The sequence below is a fragment of the Desmodus rotundus genome, chromosome 1 (assembly GCF_022682495.2).
Source record: "Desmodus rotundus isolate HL8 chromosome 1, HLdesRot8A.1, whole genome shotgun sequence".
Lineage (NCBI taxonomy): Eukaryota > Metazoa > Chordata > Mammalia > Chiroptera > Phyllostomidae > Desmodus > Desmodus rotundus.
The window spans coordinates 133,379,566-133,391,761 of record NC_071387.1 but is presented as its reverse complement, the minus strand read 5'-3'; the positions used below and the strand labels follow the sequence as shown (position 1 = coordinate 133,391,761).

General features: G+C 49.2%; 1 protein-coding gene across 1 annotated transcript; it reads left to right on the top strand.

Moving 5' to 3' along the window:
* The first annotated feature begins 153 nt into the window (after nt 1-153).
* On the top strand, nt 154-11,388 carry PDAP1 (PDGFA associated protein 1). Its single transcript, XM_053910969.1, has 6 exons — nt 154-308; nt 3,788-3,879; nt 5,137-5,247; nt 7,450-7,571; nt 9,552-9,703; nt 10,695-11,388. Exons 1-6 carry the CDS (start codon nt 296-298, stop codon nt 10,751-10,753), a joined length of 549 nt encoding a protein of 182 aa, XP_053766944.1. The 5' UTR covers nt 154-295; the 3' UTR covers nt 10,754-11,388.
* Nucleotides 11,389-12,196: the final 808 nt, after the last annotated feature.

Sequence of the window (12,196 nt, the reverse complement as noted above, 5' to 3'; positions counted from 1 at the left end):
TATCCTCCCTTTCCAGGGGTTGACCCGCCGATATACGCGTCTCCCCAGGCGAGAAGACTGGGGGTTGTTGTTGCCCGGCAGCACGCGTGCGAGCCTGGAATCAGGCGGTGCGTGGGACAGCCCAGCTTCGGGCTCCGGCCTTCCAGTGTTTCCCAGTCCTCGCGGCGGCGGCGGCGGCGGCCCGCGGTCGGGACTGGGCTGGACGGAAGACGTCCATCCCCGGGTATTTCCGGTTCCGGTGTCAGTGCAAGGCGCCGCTGCCGCTGCCGCCGCCGCTGCCGCCGCCGGAGCCGCGATGCCTAAAGGAGGTGAGGGGCGGGCGCGCGTGGCCGGCAGGCCTCGTGGGGCGGCCGGAGTCTGGCTCCTCCTGCCTACTGAGCCCGGGGCCGTCTCGGAGAGCGGCGCAGAGGGAGGATGTCGGTGTCGGCTGAGGGCCAAGATTGGGCCTCGACGCCTGATTGTCTCGACGTGGAGAGGACCATCGTGGCCTCGAGCCACTCCCTCGGGGGTCTAAGGGAACTCGGAGGCTCCGGGTTTTCGCCGACGCACAAGGCCAGATGTAGGGCGCGCTTCTCCTGGAATGGAGGAGTTTGGAGCTTGCTTTATTGTAGACTCGCCGTGGACTGAGTCACCACGTCCCGCGCCTGTGCAGGGCCCACCTGCCTCGCGTGTAAAACGTGGGCCCTCTCGGGCTCTGGGCTAAGGCAGGCCTGCCGGATAAGAGACAAAAGTTGGTGCTCTTAAGCGTTGGAGACTGAGCTTTGAGTGCCGTATTCATCAGCATCGGCTTGACGTGTGCTTTTGAGCCAGTCGCTTAATTTCCCCGTCTCGGTTTTCTCGTTTGCTAACGTGGGTAATGATTGTACTTACCTCATAGTACTTACCTGATGCTGTGCTTTAAACTAGATAATCCACGTGGAGCGCGCAATACAGTGAGGGGCAGCCAGGTGCCAAGTAAGCGTTAGCTATTGTTATTTGTAAGATTTTTTTCAGTTCCTTGGCCAAGAAGGTAAAGAGTCTGTGGTTTCCCAGTACATTGTCGACCCTCCTCCACCCTCTTTGTCGTAAGGCAATACTTCTCGATTTGAAGTTCATCCTGTGGCTTTGACAAGTTATTTAACTTCTGCCAGCTTGTTTTCCTCATCTGGAACGCCTGGCTGATGACCCTTAGGTTGGAGAGTTGGAGTCAGGGGTCATAAAATGATAGCACCTGAGGTGCCGGGCTGGCTCCTGGCACAGAACATATGTTCAGTTAATGTTGGTAGATCATGTGTCATGTTGGTTGAAGTGTATCCACCCACAGGAAAATGTACTTGGAGCATTTTCAAACCTAAATGACTTCTTGACTCTACTTCCAGCGACAGTGGACTTTACAGAGCTGTGTCCATTTAAACGTAGCTATTTACTGGTTTATTCTGTGGTAGGAATAGCCATGTTTTTATGTTCTTTAGTCTTCTGCACAAAGAGTATGCTAAGTGAGCCCTTCAGAGTCCAGAATTCTGGCTGTAGGAGATACTTTGAGCCACAGTTGGAGGTTAGTTAGAAAGTCCTAAAAGTGAATTCTTGGTTAAATGACATGGCCTTTTGACCTGTGAAAAGCTTTGTATGAAACAAGATTTATATTTCTTGCTTGTGTTAATTTGCTTCAAAAGTGAAACAAAACATGAAGATGTTAAGGTATCAAATTCCCCATGAGCAAAAGACCAAATTTATTTCCATTTATATAACCGAAACATTTTTAAAGGCATGAAGGGCTTCTGATAAAAGTTACTATGGACCAAACTAAGGTCAGCATCCCATAGTCAAGTGTGCAGGATGGGAGCCTGTAGTAGCCAATTTTGAGTTGTTACTATTGCCTGGAATATTAAGGGGGCAAGAAAGGGTGTTGGTTTCTTATAATGGCAAGCTTGATCTCTCACAATAGGACATTCATGAGCGTATACTGAGACACTCCTGGGAACCCAGGTAGTCATTAAAAGTGGGTGGTGTACTTTGTAGCAGCCCAATTATGGTTCTGCAGCTGCTGTCTAGGAAATCAGGGGAGGCCAGTATCTTTGTTACTGTCTTTGGAGTTCAGAGCAGCTCTGGTTGCCTAATAGAGATCCTCTGCTACTAACGAGAGCCATGCTGGAAGTCAGGTGGACCATAGCTTTCGGGAAAGGTGGGGATGGGTCAAGACCACAGCCATCCGAGTGTCCTCTGGGACCAGCAGAAGGGGTGCCACCTTGCTATAAAACTGACTGATGGCTTTAGTAGAGGTCAGCCTATAAAACTGATACTCCCAGATGAACTTTAATTGCTAGTCATATTTTTAACTCTTACGAACTCTTAGGCAGTAGTCAGATTTATTTTCAACTTTGTTTCTTATTCCAAGCACAAGAAAGTTTTCCCCAATAGGTTTTAAGTTTTCTCTTTCTATCATACTACTTAGATGAACATGAAGTATTGGGTTGGGCGAAAAGTTTAATTTTTTCTGTACAATGGCTTTAGTAGTGGTTAGTCGTTTTTAAGTTCATTCAAAACAATTTTGTTAGATTGTATTGTGACAGCTGTCATAGCAGCATGCATTTTTTTAAAACATCAAAACTGATGAATTTTGTGCATCCGTTTGACTATTGAAGATGGAGGAAGATACACAACATTTTCAGCATATTATTATTATTTATTATTGTTTCAAGAAAGGTGAAAACACAGCTGAAATGCAAAAAAAAGATTTGTGCAGTGTGCGGAGAAGGTGCTGTGACTAAATGTATCAAAAGTGGTTTGAGAAGTTTCTCGATACTGTTGACATTTTGGCCAAACAGTTCTTTGTTGTAGGGCTGTCTTATGCATTGGAAGGTGTTTAGCAGCACCCCTGGCCTCTACCCACTAGAAGCCAATAGCGGGAGATAGCCAACTTACTCAAAATATCCAAATCAATAAAGTTATTGTTGATAATGAAAAATGTGTCTTTTATGGGAAAAAACTAAAAGGACTTTTTCACTAACCTAATATTTTGCATTCCCTGACATGTATAGTAAATCACCTATGTGGCTTTGTTTCCTCCCCCTGCCCCAAATACTGTATAGAGAGAAAAGTGACAATCACAACAAACACTTTTATAGTGTTTATCTCATGCCAAGCCCTGTCCCAACAGTTTTAAGTATGTTAAATCCATCTTCATGACAACGCTCTGAGGCAGGGACACGTGAAAGAGCTCAGACTCTTAGAGGTTAAGTAATTCACAAAGCTAGTAAGTGGTAGAACTGAGACTTGAATCCCAAGGTTGGACTGCAACATTTGTGTTCTTCACTGCTCTGTTTTGATTTTAAGTCTGCTTGTCTATAAAATGGGACCAGCTGTGACTGTCCTGCACCATAAGTTTGTTCTGCAGATCCCATGAGCCCATGGCTCTGACAGACCATTTCAAGTAAAAAATTGTAGTGACAGCAGGGATGTGGTCCATGTTGTCATGATTTCGTCTGAATCTACTGTTTGGAATCTAAGGAACCAGAGGATTTAGCCAGTCACTAGATGTAGTATTCCCTCCCCCATATCCTCCCCTCAGGTCTTGTTTGTGGGAGCCTGCATCCAGCATAGTCTGGTGCTGCATTAGATGGACATATGTTGCCTCTTGTCCCTTTGAACACGTGAGGGTGGGGGAGTATAGGTTTGGGTGGTACTTTGTGAGGGGTAAGTGAGGTCTGCAACCTCTGGAGAGAGTGCCTCCAGCAGGACACAGCCCTCTGGGGCTCAATCAAGAACGGTACTTCCTGCCCGTGTTCCTAAACTGCCAATCCTCCTGCAGGTAGAAAGGGAGGCCATAAAGGCCGGGCACGGCAGTACACGAGCCCCGAGGAGATCGATGCACAGCTCCAGGCTGAAAAGCAGAAGGCCCGGGTGAGTATGCGCCTGTCTAGGCCATTCCAGTGCCCCAGGGTGGCGCTCTGCCTCTGGCACCCAGAGAAGCCAAGCAAGGGTCACCCATTCTCAGGAAGAATCCTACACCTGAAGTTTGGGGGAGCAGGAAGGAATAGGCAGGAGTCTCAGAACAACCAATGCCAGCCATCCTCTGATTGGATCAATTAGAGCTTTTTTTGTTCACTTAGAAATGGTTGCCTTAGTGTGTCTGTTCTTGTTCTGTGTTCCCACCTTCCAGGGGCTCTCCCACTGTCAGGCTCTGCTCATCCCCAGGTTGAGCTCTCAGCACCACCCCTGTCTGCTCTAGCTATGCAGGACTGCTTGCCAAACCCAGCATAACATGATGCCCTGCCTTTCCCACACCCTACCAGACGAAGTAACTTTTGTTCCCCAGACCTTGCTCAGTGTCACCTCTTCTGTGTCTCACTGGTGGTACCCACCCTTCCCCTTCCAGTGCAAGCTTAGTAGTTGCCTCTACTCTATTTCTGTAGTGCTGTTTCCAGCCCACTGTTAGGAAACAAAATATGTTTCTGTCATTGGCGTTCATGTCCCCTACCACACCATAAGATCCTCATCTGCATAAGGCCGAAGGAGCACAGTCAGGCTGGGGTAGAGGGAAGGAGGGCCTGCCTGATGGCACTGGCAGCTGAGCAGGATCTTGGAGAATGTGTGGGCCAGTGCTAAAGGGGCAAGAATGTATAGTTTTTGTAAGAGATCTCTTTGGTGGGGAGGCAAGAAAGGCGGAGGGAAGTGGTATGCTGGGGTATTGTCTTGGAAAGTCAATGTAGCAGGTCGTCTGTATGGGCAGGTTGGAGGACTGGCCTGCCACTGACCGTGGGAATGGAAAGTTGGGGAGGACTTGCCCAAGAAGGTCAGTACAATTTGGCAGCTGGGGAGGCAGGAGGGGAGCTGAATAGGACTATGGTTTCTAGCCCCACAGCTGCATCCTTCTGATCCTGGGAGATGTACCTACCCTGAGAAGGGGAACAGGGCCTTTGTGGCTGTGTGAGGAGCTTGCTGGACTGTAGGGATGGCTTCTAGGCTGTACAGTCAAGTGGATAGGCTGCCTCTAACCCAGATCCCCCATGGGGGGCCAGGGTCTTAGAGTAGGACCCTTGTCTTCCTTGGTCCCAGTCTTCTCAAGATCCATAGTCTGGAGGTGGTTAGGGCAGGGATCACAGTCTTGGGGGTTGGTTTTGCATTTTTAATTCTATAGGTTGTCCATTTCTAAAACAGGAAGAAGAGGAACAAGGAGAAGAAAGTGGAGATGGGGCTGCAGGTGACCCCAAAAAGGAGAAGAAGTCACTAGATTCTGATGAGAGTGAGGATGAAGAAGATGATTACCAGGTACTGAGTTTGGTGGGGGCCTGGGACCTGGACCTACTCATCCAACAAACATTTATCAAGTGCCTGTTGATTACCAGTGCCAATTTTAGATTTAGACAGAGTCCTTGCTCTTAAGGGTTTATATTCTGGTGGGAGATACAGTCATATGCTGCATAATGATGTTTTCATTAATGATGGACCACATAGTTGGTCCCATAAGGTTATGGGATGGTCCCATAAGATTATAATGGAGCTGAAAATTTCCTACCACCTAGTGACATCATAGCCATTGTAACATTGTGGTGTAATGCATTACTCATGTGTCTGTGGTGATGCTGGTGTAAAGAAACCTACTGTACTGTCAGTTATATAAAAGTATATATAACACAGACAGCCCTGGCTGGTGGTGGCTCAGTGGATTGAACGCCGGCCTGTGAACCAAAGGGTTACCGGTTTGATTCCCAGTCAGGGGACCTGCCTGGGTTGCAAGCCAGGTCAGGTCCCCAACAAGGGGTGCATGAGCGGCAACCGCACATTGATGTTTCTCTCCCTCTCTTTTCCCCTCCTTTCCCTTCTCTAAAACAAATAAAATATTTTTTAAAAAGTATATATAGCACACATGATTGCAGCAGAGGGCTATACTATCTAGGTTTATGTAAGTATACTCTGTAATGTTCAAACGATGAAATCGCTTGATGCATTTCCCACATTCTGAGAAATCATGATTGTATAGATGATAAGGAAGTAATGAACAGTATAATTTCAAGTAGTGGACTGTGATTGAGGGTACCTGGAGTAGTGTGTGGTGAGGAGGTGACTTTTAAATTGAGATCTCACAAACAAGATGGAGCCAGCCATGCACAGCAGTCAAGGCAGCCAGATTAATTAGCAGTGCGAAGGCTCTGGGGTGGGGACACCATGAGCATGTGTAAGGAACAGAGAGGTTGGTGGGACTGTGACTTGGTGGGTAAGGAGTGGCTAGGTATAGAGGAGGAGAGGTTGGCAAAGGTAGCTGCTGTGTAGTTGTTGAAGGGGATTGGGTTTCACTGAAGGTGAGCAGAGGGCAGCTGGTGGAGGTCTTGAAGTTGGAAAGAGATGACCAGATTTGCTTTTAAAAGATTGTTTGGGCTTCTCTGCAAAGAGTGAACTGTAGGGTATTGAGGGTAGAAAGCAGGGAGGTATTGGTAGGTATCCCAACAAGAATTTATGACTTATATTAGGGTGGTGGTAATGGCAGTACAGAAAAGTGGGCAGATTCAAGCCATATTTTAGAGATAGACTTAGTGGGGTTTGCTGAGGGTTGGGTGAGGCAGGTGAGGGAAGGAATAAGGCCATGCTTAGGACTGTGGGGAGGAGCACGGTGGGTTGAGGGTGAATCTCAAGTTCTGTTTTAGACATTAATTTTGTGATGTCAGGTATCCAAGTTGAGGTGTATATATGCATCCAGATTGGATATAGGTATCTGCAGCTCTGTGTAGTGGTCAGATTGTCTGGTGTTCAGAAGCTGTCTTTCTGGTCACTTTATTGAAGAGAAAAGATGGAGTTGACAGGGTCGGAAACTTTGACCAAATCTGCTCCATCAAGAACTTGTGCTCTCATTTCTTTCTGATCTTCTCCAGGGGTGTGGGAGGTACAGGCTCCAGGTTCTTGGGCCAGTTCTCAAAACCCGTAGATTATGATCTGATGACTCAAATTGTATTTCCCTCCTGTAAGCTTAGATGGCTGGGAATTAAAATTGGTCCTGAAACCGTTGTTGGCCCACCCTACTCTGGGGATCCAGCATTGCTAGTTGCAGTTGGGTGTGAGGTTCCATGGAAAACTGCTTTCCGAGGCTGAGCTTAAAGTGGTGGTGAAGTGAGTCTTCTATGTTGGGAGCTTTCGTGATGGGCTCATCTGTTGTCTACTTACTGGTTGGCTTTAGGCAAGTTATTGAATCCTCTGCCTCCATTCTGTCACTTTTGAAAGTGGGATAATAATCCCTGGCTGCTGGGACTTAGCATAGGTTAGGCTCTAGTCACATGTACTAGCTTTCTTTGCACCTCCCAGGCTGGTGAGGACACTCCTGAGTGCTGTTCCCACTGTGAGTCTTTGAGCCAAGCATTGTGTTGAGCTGGGGGTGGAACAGGAGTTTGTCTCCATCCAGTTGGGGGATGTTGGGAGTGGCCTTCAGGGGCTCTGCAGGACCTAAACTTCTCCAACGGTCAGCTTCTTTTCCTGTCTTAGCAAAAACGCAAAGGCGTGGAAGGCCTTATCGACATTGAGAACCCCAACCGAGTGGCACAGACAACCAAAAAGGTCACACAACTGGACCTGGATGGGCCCAAGGAGCTTTCAAGGAGAGAACGGTAACCTCTGCTGCTGAGCCTAGTGATGTGGGCACACAGGCCAGGGGCTGACCTGTAGGGGGTTGAGGTATTCACTTCCTCTGAGGCTCTAACTTCCTGGGCTCTGAGGTCCTTGGTGGCTGGGTGGGGGCTCCAGCTGTGGTGTTGATTTATGTTTCATGTCATTCCTTAAAGGCTCTATAGAAGCTTCTTCAAAAAACAAAAATCAGAATTTTTAAGTTCACCAATAAAAACATAAGAAGAACAGATTCAGACGTGAGTGTTGCACTTGAAGTAATCCCCAGGGTTGCAGAGGTTTATGCTGCAGTTCCTGCCTCCATAGTAGGGATGCTTCCCTTATCCAACCTGGTATCATCATTCCTGGCCTTCATCTGTCTATAATGTCATGGCCATGGAGATCGGGAGGGGACTTGGGGCCTATGGAGTCCAGAAGGCAGCAGTGTGGGGAGATCCACTGGCTGCCCCAGCCTTCTCCAAGTCTCAGTTGAAAATGGAGCTCAGATAGCTTCATCATAGGTTGTGTGAGGATCACAGTCGAGTAACCAAGGGTCCTACACATGACTAGTTTTCCACAAGCAGTGTCCTGACTTTTGATGGACACCAGCTGACATCAAGAGACTTACAAGAAGAGCTTGAAGGCCACTAGGGAAAGCGGCCCTGTTTTCTGACTGGGCTCCTAGTATTTAAATTCACCTTCCTGTGCTGGCTCCATGGTGGTGGCTGAAAATCCCACAAGATATATGAAAACCCACAGGGAAGGCCCATGAGCTTGGGGTGTGATTAGAGGCTGTGATAGACTGTCCCCCTCCAGTAGCTTCTCACCAGTGAAAAAGGCAGCCTTTGCTACTCCTGCCTTTTGGGTTGCAGAGTGAGAGGCCCACACCCTGCCTGGCACTTAGCTTTCACTGAGGGGGCCTTGCAGAGCCTTCAGGCAGCTTTGTTTATCATTCCAGATGCCTCTGTGCCCCCCCCCCCCCCTTTCAGGGGAGGATCTGCTGGGCTGACAGGTATTCCCATTTCATCTTTGAAGCATCTTGTACAGTTTTCCGGGCGAGACATCTGTTCGTCTGACTTTGGTGGCTGGATTTCTTTCCCTCCCCATTGGCCAGGATCCATGCCTTGTTTTTCATTACTCCCCAGCCCTGTGTGCTATGGGGCCTCTGGATATCAAGACACTCCCTTCCCTAAGCTCCTGCCAGGCAGGACTTCCCTGCCACCTCCAAAATTGGCTCTTCCAGGAACCTGGTGTAAATGAGACACTCTAATCTCACACCATGGAAGGTGTCCACTCTAGTCCAGAATCTCAGTCTTGGGAAGAAGATCCTCAAAGGGAATCCTGTAAGGACCCTCACCTCTCTCTACTTGGTAGAAGTCTCCTTTGTTCCGTGGGAATCCAGTTCTTACTCACACCCCCATCTATGGGGGATCACTCCCTTGGTGGCAGCTTCATGCACATCTGAGCTGCACTGATTGAGAGTGGCTGTGTCTGGTTCCCATCTGTGGACACTTGGTTCACTCCTTATAGAATGTGTTTTGTATTGCCTTCCTCCTCCTGGTCATCTTCTCTGGATACATGGTTCACTTGGTTTTGGTTCTCATTTCTCAGTGTGGACACCAGATCCTAGTTAGTTACACCCTGCCCATCCCCTCACTACCCCATGGTCCACACTATGCTAAGGCTTTTCAAAGGTCACTAGTGCTGAGCCCCTATGCTGTATTTTCCATCTGAGGAAGCTGAGTACACCTCTTGAACTCCCCCTAGGCCCTTGAGCCTGTTATGCAGAGGTCCAGACCTGTCCCTCGGTGTGTTTGGTGAGTGTCCATCAAGGAGGGGGGACATGGAGCCAGGGCCCCTCCCCTAGCCAGGGTGCTGTTCACCACTTGGGCCCTGGGCCTAAGTACTTGGCCTTTATTCTGGCTTCCACATCTAGCTGATAATGGGGGGAAGATGTTCCCTGTGACACTATTTTATCCATACAGAGAAGAAATCGAGAAGCAGAAAGCGAAAGAGCGTTACATGAAAATGCATTTAGCTGGGAAGACAGAGCAAGCCAAGGCTGACCTTGCCCGGCTGGCGATCATCCGAAAACAGCGGGAGGAGGCTGCCAGGAAGAAAGAAGAAGAGAGGAAAGGTAAGTCCTGAGTCACTGGAGCATTGCTGGACTCTGGGTCTGGGCACCAAACCCTGTACTTCACTGTCCTGGTTGTGAAATGGGATGGGGTCAGGTTGTTTGGTAGAGGCCTACCCTGAATGTATGCACCTTCCTTACTGTCAGGTGGAAGTGGGCGTTCTGCCCTCTCCCCCTCAGGGTTCCAGGAGGGTCCAGCGGAAGCATGGAGTCAAGTACGGGTTTGAACCTCAGCACTGTCCATGGCATCTGAGGGAGGTCTCAGGGGTGTACTAAGTGCAGACCTTCGAGTCTGAAAAGTACCACCAAGGTCTGGTGCCTCGTGTGGCTGGGAGAGAGTTGTCTGGGGGCTTGGGGAGCTGGTGCAGGGTAGGCTGGATTTTATGATACAGACTCAGATGAAATCTGGCCTGTGGGAGTTGGTCTGGTTTATAGGAGTGTTTGACTCATGTCCTTCTGTCTCCTGGTCTCACACATTCCCACATCCTGCCTCCTTACCACATGCGAGGAAATGGAAGCCTAGAAATGGGAAAGCAGTTGCCCAAGGACATTGTTACCACACTGTAGATACCTGGTTATCCCAACTCCCTGCTAGCAGCTCTTGCTTCACAGATCCCAAGCAGGAAACTTTCTGTGTAACTATTTCAACACTGTTGCCGATTTTAGAGAATTCATAACCCATGTGGAGAGATTAGAATTATTGGGTCCTGCAGGGGCAGGGGGTGCTAAGAGTTTCTATTTGTGTCATGGATTATGTATTATGTGTTGGTGGGCCAGTAAGGAGTGGCCCCCAAACTCAGTGTCTGGATAGCTGGGTTCAGTGGCTTCAGCAGAAATCCTGTCCCTCTGGAGGACATCAGGCAGGCCTCCTCCAGTCTTTTTATCTCCCCACAAATGTTTTCTGAGGCCTTTCAGACTTAGTTTTATGATTCTGGGAGTGGGGATGTATATGTGGAGGGGTTGTTTTAACTTACCCTTTCCTTTCCACCCTCAGCAAAAGATGATGCAACCCTGTCAGGAAAACGAATGCAGTCGCTATCCCTGAATAAGTAGTGTGGCCTGAAGGAGGAGATACCAGGGAACTGGGCCATGGCGGCCAGGACTGCTGCTGTGTCTCACCCACCCTGTGCCCTGGCGCCGCTGCAGCAGCCCCTCAAGATAAGGAGTCCCCCACAGCCTGGGGCCTCCTCTTCATCTTGGCACAGAAATCGTTTGGGGGATGGTGGGTGGGGGGCTGGGGGGAGGGGGCAGCTGCTATCTTTGAGACAGAAAGATGCAGGACAGCATTTCATATGTAACCATTCGAATGTTTTTGCTGTTTTTAGAATTCAGAACCCTTGTTGGGGGTGCTTGGGAGGTGGGGTAAGAAGAGCTTCCATTTGTCCAGTAGATTGCACGGTAAGGGGTGCTGGTGAGTTTTTGACAGCCAGCCCACTTGTGTTGCCTGGGTGCTCACTCAGGGCCTGTCACCTGGGAGCCTGTACCCCTGCGTCCCTGAGGGTCATGGCTCGTCCCGTGGCCTCCCCTGTGCCCTTCTCTGCCCAATTCCCACCCTTCTGGCCAGGGCCTGTTCTTAACCCTATCCATGGATCATTTCAAGAAACCTGTTTACTGTGCAGCACCCAGGCAAACACGTTCCACAAATCCAACTTGTATATTTGGCAGATTAAACTTGACATTATCATAAATCCTTGTTCTATGATCCATCTTTGGTACCCTGTGCCTGGGCTGTTTTCACTCAGCATGGCATGTTGTCACTCAAGTCAGGCCTGCCCCACAAAGTTTAATTGACACTGAGCAGGGTTTGGGGACTGGACCCCAGGCATCCAAACTGGAAAGACCTTAGGATATAGGAGTCAGCCCCCTCCCTGTAACCAAGTAGGGATCTCAGGCCAGAGTGGCCAGGGACCTGCCCACATCCACAGCAGGTTGGCATCAGTACTGGACCTCTCTGTCCTGTCCTCCGGGTGCCCCCTGGTGGTGACAGCCTCAGGATTTCAGTGCTGGGAGGAAGCATCCCAATAGCCGATACCCAGCATGACTGCCAGCCAATACCCCATTCAGTCCTTACTGCCCAGTTTGGTGGGGGTGGCAGCAGGAACACGGGCTTAGCACAATCGCATGGGTTGCCTGCAGGTTTGGCCACAGTGCCCGTCCTGCCTCAGGAACAGCAGTGTTCTTTGCATGTGGTCCTCAGAGATCAGTGACAGGGTGCCAAGTGGGAGGGTTTGACCTGAGGTCAGACAGGATTTAGTAGCAGAGATGGCAGCAAGCCTCTGACTCCCAGCGATCTCTACCACACCCCTGGGCTTGACCATGCTGGAGGTCAACAGCCTTGGGCACCCCAGGAGGGATACCACAGCTACCAGCATCTGTAGCTCACCCTGGCCTGCAAAAAGCTCATTATCTAGATTAAAAGACTAAAACCATGATTTATGTAAGTAGGTAACGAAAAAGTATGTGATTAAACAAACAAAAAAACCCTGAATAAAATGA

Coding starts and splice junctions, on each gene's coding strand:
- PDAP1 (XM_053910969.1), top strand. Junction 5,248..7,449: donor ATGAAGAAGATGATTACCAG/GTACTGAGTTTG, acceptor TTCCTGTCTTAG/CAAAAACGCAAAGGCGTGGA. Junction 7,572..9,551: donor GAGCTTTCAAGGAGAGAACG/GTAACCTCTGCT, acceptor TTATCCATACAG/AGAAGAAATCGAGAAGCAGA.